Raw genomic sequence first — 21,161 nt, forward strand, 5'->3', positions numbered from 1 at the left:
GAACTAGAGCCTCCAGAATGTTTAACTCTTTTTAGAGACAAGGCGCCAGAAATATCTGGATACCCAAGTTCTCATGATAAATAAAGTCTTTAAATGATACACAACTGTATTGCGACTTTCCCCTATTGTCCACATCATGATCTTTTGCCAGGCTTTACTCTTTCAAGATGCCATAAACACCTTGGGAAACCACCTGACCAGAAATCCTGATATTTCTTCTGCTCTGAAGATCTATTACCAAGTTACCATGTAGTTGTTACTTCAAGTTACTTAATTTTTCCCTTTATTATTTTAAAGTGTCAAGCATATGAACACCAAAGAACTCTTTATAGCCAGGATTATCAAGTGATGCACAGGAGACCAGATCCAGCCCACAAGCAACTTTTTCTGGCCAAAAGTCATCTTTCATTAACACACTTTCTTCACAGATATTAAAATTATGAAGGGTCTGTATACATTACTTATCTATAAAATCAGGCACATGCAAAGAGTCTGAAAGGGGCAGGTGCTCAATTCAGGTTAACAAGATATGTAAGACGCAGGTGAGAATTTATAATGAAATTAAATATTCAATTCCAGATTTGCCGCTTTGAATATACACTGCTTACATTTCAGTGTGGTATTACAGGTATTGTGCCCATTATATAAAATACTCCTTGATTTAACATAACAGAGTTAAAATGGTGCTGCTCTTTCATGGGAAAAAAAGGCTTTCTTTTCTGACACATTTATCCCAATCTGAATTAATTCTGAAATAAAAAAACATGATTTGTCTTTGCTTTGAGATTAATGACCAAATCAACTGTGATTTGTAATTACTATAATTTGCATCATGCATTTGAATGAGTTAGTTACAAATCAAAGCAAAATCAATAGCTTTTAATGTGTCACCATTTACAGACCTGATAAAGTAATAGAGGTTTTACCTCTGAATAAAATGACTAACTTATCACCTGTTCTCTAACTATGGCTATTCTACAAAAGTGATCAAATGATTGGCTTCATATGTTCATTCCAAAACAGTATGCACTTAATTATCGTTTTATAACATCCACATTGGCCATATATATATGTGGCTCAACTTATACTTCTTTGAAGCACAAGGCAGACCACTCTGATGATACAACCTCGAATGTGGTTACAGAAAACACTTAACTGCTGAGGTGCATACTTAGTAAAGCTGTTAAAACAGCATACTTCAATCTCCAAACATTACAATAAGGTCAACTGTTGGGTTTTTGAAACCTAAGTAATGTTTATTAGCTGAAGAACTAAAATATAATGAAAGCACATATCACAGAAATTTGATAAGTACAGGACAAAAAGGGATAACTTATTCAGCTAGGAATATTTACCGTAGGCACGATTAATACAGTTCACTTGGTAATTATGATTTAATTAAATAGACCAAAGCAATAACACAATCTTACAACTAGGATTCTGAAATAATGGATTAATCGTAAACTGATAAGTTTGATTTCATAGAAACAAAGTCTTGTTTGAAGTTTGTAACATCTGAAATTTTAATTAATTTGACTTTTCCATTTTCCAAGATTTCTCTTCAGTAAGAGTTAATATCCAGATAATGTCTCCTTCATATTCTGTTACAAACATATATCCCACAACAGAGGACAGCTACTATAGCACAAATTACTGAAAACCTAATACTGGCCATGAGAGAAAGATGTCAGAACACACAGTGCATCATAGCTTGCTGTATATCAGGGTGCATATAGCCACAGACTGGTCAGAGTGCAGACCCTTAGCCATGACTGAAACCGCTTACAATGGGCACATGAGCATTAGAACTGAAACATGGAGCAATGGAAAAAGGTGACTTGGTCAATTGAATCACATTTTCTTTTAGATCCTTTGTAAAGCCAGATGCATGTGCTATGCCATTTACCTGAAGGAGAGATGGCAGCAGGATGCACTATGAAAAGAAAGCAAGCCGGCATGGGCATTGTGATGCTCTGGGCAATGTACTGCTGGAAATCCTTGGGACCTGGAACTCATATTGATGTTACTTTGACATGTATCAATCTATGTACCATGGGCAGCAGTAGCTCAGTCGGTAGAGCGGGTTGTCCAGCAATCGGAGGGTCGCAGGTTCGATCCTGGCTCCCGGCATGAGAATGCAGCTGTTGTGTCCTTGGGCAAGACACTTAACCTACCTTGCCTGCTGGTGGTGGTCGGAAGGATTGGTGGCGCCAGTGTTCGGCAGCCTCACTTCTGTCAGTGCGCCCCAGGGCAGCTGTGGCTACATAGTAGCTTATCATCACCAGCGTATGAATGTGTGTGTGAATGGGTGAATGACTGTTGTGTTGTGAAGCGCCTAGGGGGGTTCTTGAACTCTAGTTAGGCGCTATATCAAATACAGGCCATTTACCATTTACCATGTACCACCTATCTAAAGATTATTGCAGACCTTATACATATATCCCTTCACACATTCCCTGATAACAGTGACCTTTTTCAGCATGATAATGCATTCTGCCACACTGTAAAAATTGTTCAGGAATGGTTTCAGCAACGTGACAAAGAGATCAAGGTGATGACTTGGCCTCCAAATAACCTGATCTCAACGTGACTGAGCATCAGTGGGATGTGCTGGAAAAAAACAAGTCTGGTCCATTCAGGCCCCACCTTGCAAACTACAGGGCCTTAAGGATCAGCTGCTAACATCTTGGTGTCAGATACCACAGGACACCTCCAGAGGGGGACTTGCACAATATTAGGCAGGAGGTTTTAATGTTGTGGTTGATCGATCAATGTGGCCTGGGCATTACAATGTTTGAATTATTTTTTTTATTATAACAAGTAAACAAAATGACTTGCAGTTTGAGAATTTGCTAATGCAAAAAAAATGTGAGATGTAAAAATAATTTACTTGAAAATAGTATTACAACAAACAGATTGGGACACTTATACAAGGAGATGCCTTTCAGACGAAGGACAAAATAAAGCCACTGAATAGACAAGAAGTAAAATTAAATACCGAAATACAGTTCTGACAAATAAAACGGCATTGAGGAATGTTACTAAATATGTTGGTAAATAACCTAACATAGTATTGGTTTGAAACATGAAAAATATCACAATATTGCACAAACAAGACTGAAGATTCACACACCTGTACAGCTGTTCACCACTATAGTTTTAGTCACTGCTAAAATTAAGAGTGTCACTCAAATTTAGGTACTGTTTTCGCTCAAACCACACCAAAGAGGCTTATGTGTGCTAAATAGTAATGTTAAGAACAAGACTCGAGTTATTTTATTCTCATCATACTAAGGCCCTCTTTGAAAACTAACTATAACACTCTTGAAAAGACCAAAAAAAACACAAAGATTTATATCTATAAGTTTTAGCAAAACTACACATGAGAAACCAAACTAGATAACTTTATAAATGTAATTTATTTTTTCATAAAAATAGTAGCCTACCAATAATTTCAAGTTTTAGGTGCATAAGCAAATTTAATGACAAAACAGGGCATAAGTGAAGAACTAAAAAACAGTTACAAAAGCGACAGAGTGCCTTGTATTAATTGTCAAGGCCCCTTAAATTGTTTTTAATCTACCTAATGCAGCTTTACTTACTGTAATCTTTTCCTTAAACTTTGAGAGCTCATTGAAATTTACATATTGAAAGAGGCGTTCTACCTGACCCGAGAAGAATCAGATTGGCTATTTTTCTCAAATGTGTTGTGTATTTCTGTTCATGGGACAATTTGTACCATATTTTGATGTTAACTTTTGTTTTCTGACAGGGTGCAACACAGAATTACAGCAGAGTACTTTGCCAATGTACTTCAGTATTCATAAAACAAACAAAAAATTATGATCTGCCAGTGCAGTTGACAGAGGATTCTCTATGTAAATACAATAGAATTCTTCCAGGAAGTTGGTAAAAGCACTACGTAAAACAGAAAGTGAGAAACAGAAAAAACAGAAAAGAAAAAGTGACACTTTTTACAGTGTTTTATGGAGAGATAAACTAGAGTCAAATTACCTCACTTTGTCAAAATCTGGATATACTGTGAAAACATCTGTATTAACCAAATAAGCAATACATTCAACATTACCATCCTTTACTTATGTGCTTTATCATCAAAACTAAGACTGAGTTAACTATAATGCAAAAATCAAGCTGCTCTAGGTTTAAGTTTAAAATAAGGCACAGTAGATGTCCTTGATGGTCCTACTCAAGAATTATTAACAGACTCCAATGATATTCAGCTAAAGAAACTGTTCCTCCTCATCCCCTGTCTATCCCATTTAACTTTGAAGTTCTGTTGAGTTATATAATACATATATGTGATGTGTGATGCATTGTGTTAACTTTAAATTTGTACTGGAATATAAACAGATTCCAAAAACATCTTTCAAATCGCATTTTTTGACAACACATTCTGCCGCTTGCAAAGTTTATATCTGAGTACCACATTGTGATGCATATTTGTTTTATGGTGAATTAATTCTTTTCTTGCTCCCCCTTCAGCTAACATCTGTTTTTGTGTAAGTACTATACAGACACGAGCATCAATTCCTGCCAGACCTTCAGTTCAGCTACAGTACCTCCTGCCTGCCTGGCAAGTCTGCTTCTCAGAATGACAGCAACGGGAGTTGTCTGGATTTCATGTGAAGCCTTGCAACATTTACTAGATGAGCTGCTGATGTGAGGTGACCTAAGAAGATCAACAATCCTCGGGGCTGTGAATGACAGCTGTGCTGCAGTCTCAGCTTTTGAGCCTCTCCGCCATTGGAGGTGTCTGAAACAGATTGGAAGTAAGTTAACCTTCAAGAAGCTTTCTAGGCACTCAACACTTGCCAGTAGCAGGGGAGCACAAGGCTGACTGGGTCACATTTACCAGGATTTAAGCGTCAATAATTCATCCAGAAAGTATATCTCGTTTTTTACTTCAACTTCCCTTGAGATACCAATTTATTCTACTTTATTAGTAAATTTATTTACTATTTATATACATTTAAGATAATAAATTTATGCATAATGCCCAAAAAACCAAAATACAACCTACATACTAATCTTTTTGACTTCATTAGTAAGTTTTGATCTTAAAATTATTGCACTGAAATTTAATTATTAAAAAGCTAAATTAAACTTTACAGGGAACAAATACAACTGCAAAAACCCATTTTATGACTCGTAAAGACAACTCGGACAACGTGAGGGACAAAAGCTTAATTGAATGACAACAACCAAATCAAGTCTCATTACAGCACCAGACCTCCATGCAAAAGCTAACTGGTATGACCACTGAGTGACCAACTCAATTATGTGATCCTTTCTGTCAGTCAGTATCCTCAGCCCATTATTAATCGTTTTTTGTTTTATTTATTGTAGCATCTACCATATAATTTATAAAGTTTAATCATGTAAACTAAAAAAGGAAGAAATTGTATTAGACAATAAATCAGCTTGTGATGCAAGGCTCAACAAGGTTCAATATGTATATACAGTGAGGTCCAGATCTAATTATGCAGACCCAGATCGTCTGGATGACTTTGATTTATGCGGGGAAGATTCCAGTTTGACGCAAAGACGATTCTTCACGTTGTCAGTTCACACGCTTATCGATTATCCAGGATTTTTCGGGTGATTTTCTATGTAATAAACTTAATAAGTTACAGCGAAATGAAAATTGCATAATTAGACCGCCCTCTATCTATCTATCTCTATCTATATATACATATATATCGTGCTAGCAGCCTTTACCAGAAGGAAGAAATCGGTCCTTGACTGAGTGCCCAAGTACTGAGTCCCATTCATACAATTTAGAGTGGCTGATTAATCTAAAACCACACATCTTCGGGATATGGGAAAAAAAAACTAGTGTACCTGATGGGGAAAAAAAATAAAACAGATAGGACATGACAATTTAGAGTAATCACTTTACAACTGCACCACCCTGAACATTTTATAGTTCAACTAAATATCAATGTTTTCAGTTGTAATGAAGAATTTTGCACCCACCAACATACAAAACATTGGAAATTTTAGTAAAACACTGAGATGCTCCACCTAAAGCAGCAAAGACAGTTTAAACAGATTTTGAAATGCAGATTTTGAGATGCTTTTTAAGTAAGAAAAAAAAAAGTACGGACACTTTAATGACTACAGTAAAAATTAATTTCATATAAGTCATTTCATATAAAATTTTAAATAAAAAAGCTAAATAATTCTTATAGGATAGAACAATATCAGACTAAGATAATTTAACATGATGCTTACTATTATACATTAAATCAATCAGATGAATTCAAAATTAGCATATAAATGAATGAGAAATTATCCTGCCCGTGCACTAGTAGAAAAAATGATATATGGCTGCAAATGGTTTCAGAAAACAGAAGCTATTTCCTAAATGATGTCAACTTAAAAATAAAAACTTAAAAAAGATAAAAAATAAGGCAGAAAAAGTTTGTGACAGTGGAAATGCTGATTATATTTCAATGACAGTCTTATAGAGTCTACTAAATCATGCTTGCTTTTAAGATGTCAGTGGCAAGATTCAGCACAAGACCACAATGTGATGAGGCTGAGATGTGATACACAACAAGAAAATACATACAATGTTTTTACAGTGTGAACTTTAAAAGTGTTTGCTTGTGTTTACTTTAGGTTTAATGTTTACCCGCTTCTTCCTTGAAAACTAATAAATAAATAATGAAAAACTAACATATGATATGCATGCCAAACAAATTTCATGATGTAAGAGCATGTATCAAAAATGTAGCAGAATTTAAAGTATATTCCATTGCTTTAACATTTATATTGAGTAAGAGAATAAGTGAGAATAAATTAAATGTGGTGAGAAGGGAGTGTGTGAACCACATCTCTTGCATAGAAGATACAAATTCAACAGCCATTTATGGCCATTGGGGATTATTTCATTTATGTGGAACTTACAGTTTACATCAAGCACAGTTCTTACATGTGCAGTAAGCACATTCATTGGTAGGTAGGTTTTCACGTCTTGCACTGATTTGTTTCAGGCAACTACATAGCAAAATTAATTTAGTGATGCTCTTCAATCAGCCAACATTTGAAACTGGAGCATTTTCACTCCAAATGACCCAATAGGAGTCTCCAGATTGGACATTTTTATAAAACAATTTGTTTCAAGCTTTGCTTTCTATGCATTAGGGTAATGAAACATCTATACAGCATCTCACATTTTCAATTGGAAGTGGAACAGTGTGCATGAAAAACACAAAGAACCTGCACTTGCTACTTAGTGAACACTAGGCTTGCTACTTTAAGAGTCTAATTAGACTGTTTTATTTATAAACTTATTATACCTTTTAGCCCTATAATTTCCAGGTAAACATCTTATAAAGATTTTATTTTATTAGAATTGTGGGTTGTTTTTGCTATTTTCTATTAATACCATATGTATGTGCCAGATGTGTTTGTGTATATTTAAATAGTGGCGCAGTGGGTAGCGCTGCTGCCTCGCAGTTAAGATACCTGGGTTCGCTTTCCGGGTCCTCCTTGTGTGGAGTTTGCGTGTTCTCCCCGTGTCTGCGTGGATTTCCTCAGGGTGCTCCGGTTTCCTCCCACAGTCCAAAGACATGCAGGTTAGGTGCATTGGCGATTCTAAATTGACTCTAGTGTGTGCTACGTGTGTGAGTGTGTGTGTGTGAGCCCTGTGGTGGGCTGGCACCCTGCCCAGGGTTTGTTTCCTGCCTTGCGCCCTGTGTTGGCTGGGATTGGCTCCAGCTGACCCCCTGTGACCCTGTAGTTAGGATATAGCGGGTTGGATAATGGATGGATGGATTACACTACATGCTTTAAGGGATATTATTTATTTTTGAAAAAATGTATTTAGTGATCACTGAATATTAATATAGAATACCATTTGTGTCAAAATGAAATAAAAACACCAATTTTTATTATTAAAACTAACTCTGATATTAAACTAACTAAAACTTACTGCCTCACTGTTGTTGCCAGTTTGAATCTGAAAAACATAACACCTCCTACAATGAGGCAAAAGTAATCAACAGCAAAGGATTAATCAATAGGAATTGGTTCATCCCATTGGTCTTAATTGACAAGTGACAAAATCATCATGAAAAGAGGCATACTGAAAGAAACAACAAAAGGATTAAAATGGCCATTTAGCAAGGTTCCCTTAATAAATATAGTGTCTTTAAGTATAAGTCTGAAATAACTAAATGTTAGGTAACTACATGACATTTGGTTGAACCAAAATGACATTTATAATTGTTATGTATAGGTTCATATTATGTTTTTATATTTTGTTGTTATTGACATTTATTTTTCATATTTTTATGCATTTTCTGTTATGTTTGTAATTATGTTTTGTCCTTTTAAATGTGATTTTTTTCTCGTTCCTTGTGGGTGGACCCATCTTTGTGAATTTCCCCTTGGGATTAATAAAGTTTCTATCTATTACCACTCCTGAGCCCTCTCATTGGCTAATTAAGCCAGTGCAGGGAGTGTTCAGATGAAGGGATTACTGTGATTGTTTGGGGTTTCTGCATTGCTATTTTCTTTTTTTATTTTATTTTTACAGTTCAGACAACCTTCTTACTTTTGTTTAATGATTTTGATTCTGAGTTAGTGTTTTACGACTCTATTTCCTATATTTGCTCTTTTGAGCATTTTTGCTTTATTTCTTTATTTTTGTCAAATAAATTGTTTATTTATAAAGATTATTTGTTTCCTTTTTCATGCACAAGCTGGGGTTTGTGGGGCTCCTTTTTGGAGCTTTTCTCGGTATTCTGCCAGCTCTGCTTGTTTAAGGCCTGCTAGGCCAGAAGCCTACTGTTCATAATTTTGAGTATGCTAGACTGGGTGAGCCACTTCTGGGCTGGCCAGTGAATCCTCTGGCCTGCTTATTGGCTTATTTTGATAAGTTTCACACCCATTTTGGTATATTTAAAAGTATCTCACAACAATAATTATTTGATGACTTCAACATAATAATTAGTTTATTTAATAATTAATTTTATACCACTGTAGATTTTTCATATGATTATTGCATAATTAATATTTTATTTATTTCAGTTTCACAAAAATGGTATTCCATATAAACCTGCAATGTTACATTTTGTTATTTGATCAATTTTTAATAACACTTGTAAACTATTTATTTAAATTCTAAAAATAAAAATAACACTTTACCACAAGGCTTTAAACTTATATTATATGTGGCCAGTTATGCAACAGATTAGAGAAATAAAAGAATTAAATAATTCTCACTGGACTCTTACAATTACAAAATTAATGATTAGAATTGACCTTAAAAAATCTGATCAGAGCATCCCTAAGTATACATAAAAGAAACAAATGATTATCAAATATAATCAAAATAAATGAATGAATATCATACTCCTGGCTGTGTTAAACTGAGCTCTTAAAGATGTTATTTATATAAAAAAAGACTAATAGGGCTACTACCACTTAACTTTATTAAAAGCAAACATAATGAGAATTTTTTTTCAAACCCAGAATATAATTCAATGTGTGTCTCTATTTTACTTTAAAAAGAAACTAAATTTAATATGGAAACAACCACTGTAAACCAGGTTATACAATAAAAGTAAAACCATAGGTGACTTTTTTTCATTAATGGATATTTAAGAATGACTATGATTATGGCTGCTTCACAACCAGTGGAGCTGTGCAATAAGCATAAGTGCAAACCAGTGCAACACATACATACTGAACTTAAGAGAGCTCAGATGCAAACTGCATATGAACAGCCATGCTCCATGTAAATCACAGGGGCATCAAATATGTACCTGGAAGCAGCCAGACATGTACATTTCCTATACTGAGCATCATCAAACAAAAAAAAAATGATTTTGGAGAGCTATTGTAATTACTGAAGTTTTGCATATTGCTGAAATAAATGTGACCTGGAACAAAAACGGAAAATGTATTAAGAAATAACTCCTTAAGCATTTGAAATATCACAATTTGTGTGTTGCATTCACATATACTGTGTTATTCCTAAATAAGAATGGATATCATATATGCTCACAACAATGATTAACTTGTATGATGGATTATTTTATTTTTTTACAGCAATAGAGATAAACACAAAAAATATATTTAATTTCTTAACTTACAGTCTCAGCTTGAAATTTGTAAGTCACCGCCTCTTCTTGAGCCTTAGAAAGCTGAGCCTAAAAACACAGGGAAAAATCAAATAAACACTGTTTTTCAAATGAATTTTAAGCAAAACAGTCATTGTGAAATAAGCCCAAACAGTGGGGGTGGGTGGGCTGGGGGAATAAAAATCACTGTAATGCTGTTATTATGCATATATTACCAAATTCAAGGCAAGATTTCATTTGAAGTTTTTTGTCTGCATGACCCTAGCATGAGAAACTTAACCTCATTTTCATTGCCAGAGATAAAATTTGACTATCTGTACTTGAAAAATCTAATATTTACAAATACCACATATATGAATACTTAAACACCATAATGATTAAGAAAAAAAAACAGATTAGTAGTATATAGCAGTTCCACAGTGTCATTATGATTGGCTGCCCAATAGTTAATGCCCACATCTTAAAAACATGAAGGTTAGGTTAAATGCTGACTCTTAACTGGTCTGAAGTGACTAAGGGTGGCTGTATGACTGAGTGAGCCCTGTCATGGACTGCTGCCAGTCATTTAGGAATAGTTCCCACCTTGCACAGGGTTCTGCCCGTTTTAGGATATAGTGGGTTGTATAATGACTGACTGACTGACTGTACTGTACTTAATAAAAAAAAAAAAAAAAGAAGATTAAAGAAAAAAGAAGACTGCAGCTGCCAGTTATTAAACATGATAGATAAACCACTATGCAAGGACTCTGTTCCCAACTGTGTCAAGTCTATGCCTATGCGCTCATGTTTTGATTTTTTTTTCTTTGGATAGTCTGACATCCTACCGAGTCCAAAACTATAGTACGCAGTTAAGTTTACAGACATAAAGTTCACTGGTAAGTATGTACAGTACATCCGGAAAGTATTCACAGCGCATCACTTTTTCCACATTTTGTTATGTTACAGCCTTATTCCAAAATTGATTAAATTCATTTTTTCCCCTCAGAATTTTACACACAACACCCCATAATGACAATGTGAAAAAAGTTTGAGATTTTTGCAAATTTAATAAAAAATAAAAAAACTGAGAAAGCACATGCACATAAGTATTCACAGCCTTTGCCATGAAGCTCAAAATTGAGCTCAGGTGCATCCTGTTTCCCCTGGTCATCCTTGAGATGGATGAAATTGGAGTCCACCTGTGGTAAATTCAGTTGATTGGACATGATTTGGAAAGGCACACACCTGTCTATATAAGGTCCCACAGTTGATAGTTCATGTCAGAGCACAAACCAAGCATGAAGTCTAGACCTCCGAGACAGGACTGTCTCGAGGCACAAATCTGGGGAAGGTTACAGAAAACTTTCTGCTGCTTTGAAGGTCCAAATAAGCACAGTGGCCTCCATCATACGTAAGTGGAAGAAGTTCGAAACCACTCTTCCTAGAGCTGGCCGGCCATCTAAACTGAGTGATCGGGGGAGAAGGGCCTTAGTCAGGGAGGTGACCAAGAACCCGATAGTCACTCTGTCAGAGCTCCAGAGGTCATCTGTGGAGAGAGGAGAACCTTCCAGAAGGACAGCCGTCTCTGCAGCAATCCACCAATCAGGCCTGTATGGTAGAGTGGCCAGACGGAAGCCACTCCTTAGTAAAAGGCACATGGCAGCCCGCCTGGAGTTTGCCAAAAGGCACCTGAAGAACTCTCAGACCATGAGAAACAAAATTCTCTGGTCTGATGAGAACAAAGATTGAATTCTTTGGTGTGAATGCCAGGCGGCACGTTTGGAGGAAATCAGGCACGGCTCATCACCTGGACAATACCATCCCTACAGTAAAGCATGGTGGTGGCAGCATCATGCTGTGGGGATGTTTTTCAGCAGCAGGAACTGGGAGACTGGTCAGGATAAAGGGAAAGATGACTGCAGCAATGTACAGAGACATCCTGGATGAAAACCTGCTCCAGAGCACTCTTGACCTCAGACTGGGGCGACGGTTCATCTTTCAGCAGGACAACGACCCTAAGCACACAGCCAAGATATCAAAGGAGTGGCTTCAGGACAACTCTGTGAATGTCCTTGAGTGGCCCAGCCAGAGCCCAGACTTGAATCCAATTGAACATCTCTGGAGAGATCTTAAAATGGCTGTGCACCGACGCTTCACATCCAACCTGATGGAGCTTGAGAGGTGCTGCAAAGAGGAATGGACGAAACTGGCCAACGATAGGTGTGCCAAGCTTGTGGCATCATATTCAAAAAGACTTGAGGCTGTAATTCCTGCCAAAGGTGCATCGACAAAGTATTGAGCAAAGGCTGTGAATACTTATGTACATGTGATTTCTAATAAATTTGCAAAAACCTCAAGTAATATTTCTCATATAGAGGATGTTCTAGAATACACTGTCTGGAAATTCGAGACAAAGGAGTATACTATTTGCATATGATATAAGGAAACAAAAAATCTCTCCACTTGATTATTGCTAACAGTAAAAGTTTAAGATTCCCTGTTACCTTGAACTTAATTCAGAAGGTTGTGAAAAAAATTACACAGAGATTTATTTACAATTGCAATTAAATTCAACTGGGGAATAAGAAAATGAGCAAATAGGCTGGACTGAAATCTTACATGTTATGCTAAAATATACTTGAAGTTTCATTCTTTTGATTCCAGGCACAGTAACTCTTTCAGTGTCATCTGTCTCATTTTCTTTATATTATAGCCATTAATACAGGCCACTATGAAAATTCACCAAATGGTCTACACTAAGAAAACCCTTGCCCTTGTTGTGACCGCAAATAAAGTTTTTCGTCTTCTTTTGTAGTGGCTATCATTGCTTTCAATTATTTGTAACAAGGCCTGCCAGGTTTTTCTGTAAACATCTGCTTTTTATCTTGACTAAACAGGATTGGAGGCCAACAAGTTCACACAATTTTCTCTTGCACAATCCCTGAAGATTCACCACATAGGCAGACATTCTAAATCGCATTCATTCAACATAAGAAAACATTAGCCAACTAAATCACAAATGTTATTTGTGTAAACATTTGTTTCAACATAACCCCAGAGAGGCACAAAGAGAGACAAGTCAAGGAGCTCATCATCCCTTTGTTGAAAGAGTTGCTGAGAATGTGGAGACTAGACAGCTTTGCATAATGAGATGTTTTTCACAGTCTTATTTTTTTAGTACTCACTTTTGGCACAAATTACAACACAAGAATACCTGCATATTGAAAAGATATATAGTACATGACTTACAATTAAACAAAATATTTATCATTGTAAATAAAATGGAGCAAATCACTCATTTGTCTAAAAAAATAAATAAAGCAAAAATCTACTACATTCATATACAGTTAGGTCCATAAATATTTAGACAGAGAGAACTTTTTCCTAATTTTACTTTCATGCAGTCTTCTCTTTATGGTGGACTTGAATATTGATACGCCTACCCCCGGAGAGTGTTGTTTACTTGGTTGGCTGTTGTGAAGGGGTTTCTCTTCACCACGGAAATGATTCTGTGATCATCCACCACTGTTGTCTTCCGTGGACATCAAGGTTTTTTTGCGTTGCTGAGTTCACCAGTGCTTGCTTTCTTTCTCAGGATGTACCAAACTGTAGATTTTGCCACTCGTAATACAGTAGCAATTTCTCGGATGGGTTTTTTCTGTTTTCACAGCTTAAGGATGGCTTCTTTCACCTGCATGGAGAGCTCCTTTGGCCGCATGTTGTCTGTTCACAGCAAAATCTTCCACATGCAAGCACCACACCTCAAATCAACTCCAGGCCTTTGATCTGCTTAAATTGATAAGGACATAACAACAGACTTGCCCACACCTGCCCATGAAATTGCCTTTAAGTCAATTGGCCAATTACTTTTGAGCCCCCGAAATGAAGGAATTGTGTTAAAAAATGCTTTAGTTGCCTCACATTTTTATGCAATCGTTTTGTTCACCCCACAGAATTAAAGCTGAAAGTCTGCACTTCAACTGCAACTGAGTTGTTTCATTTAAAATTCATTGCGGTAATGAACAGAACCAAAATTAGAAAAAAGTTGACTCTGTCCAAATATTTATGGACCTAACTGTATATATACATGGTGAATTGCAAGGTCAGGTTGTCTCTACTTGGGGCATATGGTAAGGCAGAGGTCGGAATTGAACTAGCAACCACATGCTTTTAAGTCCAACACATTACCACTACAGAATGTTTTTTGTTTTGTTTGATTGTTTGTTTTTTTTTTTAATTGCCACAAATCCTTTATTGTGTTGTATATTTCTATTTAGGAAAATTTGTGTTTAATTTACTTTCTATACGGGTCTGCTTTTTCTTTTGTTAGGTAGTGCGTGATATTCAGATGCATCATATTTACTAGAGCTCAAAAGTTTGACATCACTTGGAATTTTTCATGTTTCTAATAGAAATCAACTTTTTTATCATCAGGTTATTGTTAAAATGATTTAAAATATAGCCAAGACATTACTATTGTTGCAAATGGCTTTCACTGCTTGAAACAACTGATTTATAATTTACTATTCACAAATTACTGCCAAGTCCCGTTTTCAGCAGCCTTTACTCCAGTGTCCCAATGCTAAACTCTCTTGGCTCATCCTTAATTTATTTAAATGTTAATTAGCATTTCAAAGAACTGTTATAATTGTGTTAACAGTGTTGAAAGATGTTACTCTGTTAAATAAATCAATAAAATGAAAAGGATAAAACAGGCAAAAAACATAACCACTGGACATTGGATTTCTGGGTGATTCAAACGTGTTGCCCATTTTATCCTTCTCTTTTTACTTGACAGTTTCAGAAAATTTTAAGGCTTTTAAAATTCCAAACCTTGATTTTGGGGTTCAAATCCAGCTACTCATACTATGAGCAACCCAGTTCACCTTTGAGCTCCATTTAGAAAAACAAAAGAGATGTAACCAAATATATCTAATAAGTTGCAAGTCATCCTGGATAAATGGCATATAATAATAATATTGGAAATGTTTACACTTGAATATGCTATACACAATTGTCCATGAGTAAAACATTTCTGCATTAAATCAAATCCTGCTTTTTCTGCTTTTCCTAGTGACTTGGTCGTTAAGTCATAATTTTACATGAAAGTATATTCTTTTGAATTTATTAATTAGTAGGAACTAGGTGAAATCGGAGTATATTATTATTATTATTTGACATTTCCCATTGTTAGCTTCCGCAATCCACTTAAGTACAGCCCAATTCATACAGTGTAATTGCTGCAAATAGGTATATCAGTTTAAATACAAGCACAAAACAAATACAGTGATCCCTCGCTATATCGCGCTTCGACTTTCGCGGCTTCACTCCATCGCGGATTTTAAATGTAAGCATATCTAAATATATATCACAGATTTTTCACTGGTTCGTGGATTTCTGCGGACAATGGGTCTTTTAATTTATGGTACATGCTTCCTCAGTTTGTTTGCCCAGTTGATTTCATGCAAGGGACGCTATTGACGGATGGCTGAGAAGCTACCCAATCAGAGCACGTATTAAATAAAACTCCTCAATGATATACGATATGCTTCCCGTGCGGTGCTTCACACACTTCAGAGCTCTAACAGCACGTATTGATTTTTGATTGTTTGCTTTTCTTTGACTCTCTCACTCTCTCTGATCCTGACGGAGGGGGTGTGAGCCGAGGGGCTGTTTGCCTAGAGGATACAGACTACCTTCACATTGCTCCCTTTTTCTTGCAGCCGTTTTATCGCAGTGCTTCACATACTTAAAAGCCCAACAGTTCATATTGATTTTTTGATTGTTTGCATTTCTCTCTCTCTCTCTGACATTCTCTGCGCCTGACGTGCACTTCTTTGAAGAGGAAGATCTGTTTGCATTCTTTTAATTGTGAGAAAGAACTGTCATCTCTGTCTTGTCATGGAGCACAGTTTAAACTTTTGACTAAAGGGTGTTCTTTCATGTCTAGAGGGCTCTAATAATGTTAAAAACCGTATTTAGACAGTAAACAGGTTTTCTATGCTCTAACTGCGGAAATATTAGATTTATAAATAAAGAATCATACTTCGTGGAAGTTCATTTATCGTGGTAGAGTCTGGAACGGATTAACCGCGATAAATGAGGGTTTACTATATAACTGTGCAGAGAATATTTATAAACAGTGTGGGAGAGTTTATAAGAGCTTAAAATATATAAAAATAACCATACAAATATATTGTTTCTACTTTGCGGATTTTCACCTATCGCGGGTGGTTCTGGAACGCAACCCCCGCGATCAAGGAGGGATTACTGTACATCTGTTTTGTGAAACATAATTTGCAGTATCACAAATGGATGCGTATGGAAGTCAATTTTTATAATTTGGTAACTCACCGATGGATTATAGCAATAACTTTAGAAAACATTAGGTTTTACTGCATCCTTAGCTTGGAGCATTTAAGTTAATTTTCTTGAACACCTCATACTGTCAGACTTTTCAGCAGGAATCAGTAATTGAGGTTGCTTCAGCATAATAGCACAATGGCCAAACAGTATGTTTCTTGTATTCTTGTTCAAGACATACAAGAATAGACTTTAACAAACACTGGATTATTCCTAGCCTTTATTAATAATGGCTAAATTACTTCTTATAAGGACCATTTTCAAAATTCAAATATGTATAAAATATAGTCACATAGCCAGATAAACCATATACACAATCATGTTGGAAACCACCTATCTAAAGAGTCTGTTCCACTCTGAATCCATTCATTCATTTACTAAATTCAATTCAGCTTTTTTGTCTCAGGTAGACACAGAACACAATCTCTATCTGTATAAAACCCAACGTCTGTCTGTATGTCTGTCCGCTTTTCACAACAGAACAATTTAAAGGATGTAGATTTTTTTTTTTTTTTATAATTTGCTTGAATATTCCAGTTGATTTTGCGACCTCTCTTATCTCGCTAAGTATCACAGTTTGCTTGCGGTTCTGATTTATTTGCGCAAATCCCAGACAGACACAGCGGGCCGGAGTGGGGGGTTTATGGGGGTCCCTCCTCACTCACATGCCAGTCTCGGGGCGTATCTTACATCCGCTTAGCTAGCAAAAGAGAACTACTTAACAGATATAGATCTGTTTTTTTTTTTTCCTAGAATTTGCTTGAATATTCCATTTGATTTTGAGACCTCTCATCATGCCAAGAATTATATCCAGTTGTCGAATCTTAGCAAAAGTAAATAACTAAATAAAATAACAAATCTATCAAGATCTGCAACAAGCCAGTAAAAGTATTAGAATGACTCACATTTCAGGCTTCTGACCAATAATGTTTCATATTTTTACAGTCAAAATGCAAGCCAATCATATTTTAAAACTGATGGTATTCATTAAAGAATGAAAAAGCATACTGCAGACCCCCAAAAGATACTGTAGACAGTTACTAAACAGAGAAGGTAAAACCTTTAAAAAAAAAAGACGTGTGACGAGAGAATGAAGCAGCAACACTAACTAAAGTGTCATTTTAAATGTTCAAATCATACACTGCAAGTACATTTCCTTCTGATGTTTTACCTTAAAAAGGATTGAAATCTCATGGTATATACAACATTTTAAAGAAGTTGAAGAAACATTTAAAAAAATAAATAAATAAACACCACCTACTAAAATAGTGTATGTCAGCTCTAAGTAATTAGACCATTAGAACCAACAGCCTTATCAGTTCACATCAGGGGGCATGCTTAATGAAAAAAACTGTTGCCCTTAAAGTGACCTATATAGAAAGTGTTTCTTATTGAGTAAAACAACTGGATTCAATTAAAGGCAAAAAATCTTGATTTTTAAAATAAAAGAATGAGGCTGGCACTGTCTGAAGCAGCACGCTGAATGACAGCTGTTAAATACAAAGACTCTCACAATCACTGAAGTAGTATACTAAGCAGAAAAGATGGAGAACTTGCACCTGGGGTACACTGGAAAAAAATAAAAAGTTCAGATTAAATTGAAAAGATTCATCACTTATAAAAAGCATTTTAAAAGCAAAGCTGACTAGTACAGTGCTAGAAATTTTCCTTGGTTAGAGAAAAGTGGCATCTATTTCCCAGAGGTGCTCTTCACCCAATCCTTTACTTTGGTTTCTAATTTTACTGCACATTTATACAATATATACTTGTATTTAAGTACAGTAGCTAATTCAGACAGAGCATAAAAATTTAAAATTTCTTGCTCAGAATTATAGTTGACAATCATTAAGTAACTGACAGACAAGTTAAATAAAATTATTATATTAATGATTTTTCAAAATGCAGGTGCATATTGTTCAAATGTATTGCCATGTATACATTAAAAGTGACAATAATGCAAAATCAACAAAAGACGGACAATACACAGAAAAAAAGCACATAACACCATAACAATAATAGAATAAAAAATTACACCACTTATTGGTTAACTAAACAGATTACAAACATGCAAGCCTTCCAGGCAGCTCGGAGACCTTCTTCAGGCAAGTTACAGTACAGAAACTGGAGTTCCTTGAGTTTATATGTACACTGGGAAAGAAACAAAACCTTTAAGTGGGTCCTCTTCAATGTCAAAAATTAAAAGACCACTCCAGCTTAACATCCGTTTAGCAGGAGATGAGAACAATACAATGAATGGTTAGGATCTTTTGATAACTGCCCAACAAAGTTTTTTGGAATTTTTGATCAGATTTCCATATAATACGGATCAGACGGAGAGATGTAAATAATCCTTGCATCTGTTCATAAAACTCTTGTCTCCATTTAAACCATGTTGTAATATGTTAAGTTTTAGCATCAGTTTAACTTTCCATTCCTTTATCTCCTGTTGTTAAAGTTGCCCATAAGCACTATGACTTTAAAATGCTTCTCACAGTGTCCATTGCTGCTGAAGTGAGCTCCTACAGGAACATTTTAATGTGTAACCTGTGTAAATTCATTCTTTGGCGGAGTGTTTGTTGAGTTTCCCCCACATAAGGTGCAATGTTGGGACATTTCATGCACAGAATTAGGTAGACCACATTAGATAATCTGCAGGAAAATGATCCCTTTATGCAATGTTCTTGTCTGCAGTGTGGTATGACTACACAATCTATATTATAAATGTGAGCACATGTTTTACTGGAGGCAGACAGATGTACCATTTTCTGTCAGTTCACTCAGGAAGCTTCGGACAATGAGTCGCTGCAGGTTTGATAGTTGTCTGTATTCTAAGAGGGGATGTTCTGGGAATGCATCTCTCAGCACATCATCATTATTTAGTATCAGCTGAAGTTCTTTCATAATTTTGTGAAGTGCTTCAAGATGTGGGTTATTAGTGCTTGTCTTTGTTTTATATAATGTATGTCAGAAGGCTGTCGCTGGGTATGGCAGTAGCTCCTCTTATTTGAGTGTCTGTTGTTTTGGGAGTACATCCTTGCCTAATTAAATCTTGTCTAAGCTCCTGCAATTGTTTTTCCCAGTCTTTCGTGTCTGAGCAAATACGACTGTAACATATTGCTTAGCTGAAAATGACAGCAACCCTTATATTTTTGGAGTGGAAGCTACCATATCTCAGGCATATCCGTCTGTCTGTTGGTTTGTGAAAAGAAAAAGGTCAAGGGTGATATCTTTCAGGTGAATGGCGGTGTCAAGGAAGCGGACTTCTGTTTATGAGTAATTAAGCTACAGCTTTATGCTGGGGTGGAATGAATGGTATTTGTTATGAAAATGGAGGTGATCCATTTTCACTTGCAGTCCAGATTATAAAGATGTCATCTCTGTAACAGAAACACTACATTGGTTTTAAGATGCATGTTGACATAAAATCATCCTCCAATTTTGCCATAAATAGGTTTGCGTAGTGAGGTGCAAACCAACAGCCCATTACAGTCTTCATTTGTTGAAAGTAGAAGTCATGTCCAAATGATAATAAATTGTGTGTCAGAGTGAATTTTGTCATTTGTATAACTTACTCCATGAGTAATTCATGTTGTTTTAGGTACATTTCACGTGCCATCATGGGGGATATTTGCATAATGTGCCTCAGCATCCACTGTGGCCAGTAAGGTTCGCTCAAGTAATAAGGAACCTATAATAGACAGTTTTTCTGTGATGTCTTGGATGATGTAAATGCCAACAGTCCTGATGGACACTGGCTCCTTCACCTTCATTTTAAAACATGACAGCAGGCAAGGTATTTATTGCTTATATTTATTAAAAAAAATACTTTAGAACACAATTTCTTGTGTCAAATGAATATACAGTCATGGCCGAAATTATCAGCACCCCTGGAATTTTCCCAGAAAATTGTTCCAATTACAAACGTTTTGGTATACACATGTTTATTTCCTTTATGTGCATTATGTGCAAAAACAGAAAAAAAGACAAATCTGACATCATGTCACACAGAACTCCAAAAATGAGCCGGAAAAAATTATTGGCACCTTTTCAAAATTGTGGGTAAATCGTTTTATTTCAAGCATATGATGCTCTTTTGAACTCACCTGTGGCAAGAAACAGGTGCTGGCAATATATCAATCACACCTGAAGCCACTTAAAATGGAGACAAGTTGACTCAACCCGAATTGTCTGAGGACTTAAGAACAAAAATTGTGGAAAAATATCAACAAAGCTACAAGTCCATCTCCAGAGATCTTCATGTTCCTTTGTCCACTGTGTCATAATCAAGAGGTTCACAACACATGACACTGTAGCTAATCTCCCTGGACATGGACGGAAGAAAAAAACTGATAAAAGACTGCAACGAAGGATAGTCCAAATGATGGATAAACAGCCCCAATCAACTTCAAAACATATTCAAGCTGTTCTGCATACTCAGGGTGCAACAGTGTCAGCTCATACTATCCGTTGACATCTGAACAAAATGAAACGCTATGGCAGGAGAGCCAGGAGGAACCCACTGCTGACACACAAACATAAAAAAGCCAGACTGGAGTTTGCCAAAATGTATTTGAGGAAGCCAAAATCTTTCTGGGCGAATGTCTTGTGGACACATGAGACCAAGGCAGAGCTTTTTGGTAAAGCTCTTCATTCTACTGTTTACAGAAAACTGAATGAGGCCTATGAAGAAAAGAACACAGTACC

At 36.0% G+C, this 21,161-nt stretch overlaps 1 protein-coding gene across 1 annotated transcript in view; it reads right to left on the minus strand.

The window, feature by feature from the left end:
• The window catches only part of mad1l1 (mitotic arrest deficient 1 like 1), an 898,611-nt gene that overhangs the window by 583,698 nt on the left and 293,752 nt on the right, over window positions 1-21,161 (minus strand). The window contains exon 13 of the mRNA XM_039774048.1: window positions 10,128-10,184. Within this exon, the coding sequence (XP_039629982.1) occupies window positions 10,128-10,184 (57 nt within the window). The remainder of the gene's footprint in view (window positions 1-10,127; window positions 10,185-21,161) is intronic.

The sequence above is a fragment of the Polypterus senegalus genome, chromosome 13, assembly GCF_016835505.1.
Source record: "Polypterus senegalus isolate Bchr_013 chromosome 13, ASM1683550v1, whole genome shotgun sequence".
Taxonomy (NCBI): Eukaryota; Metazoa; Chordata; class Cladistia; order Polypteriformes; family Polypteridae; genus Polypterus; species Polypterus senegalus.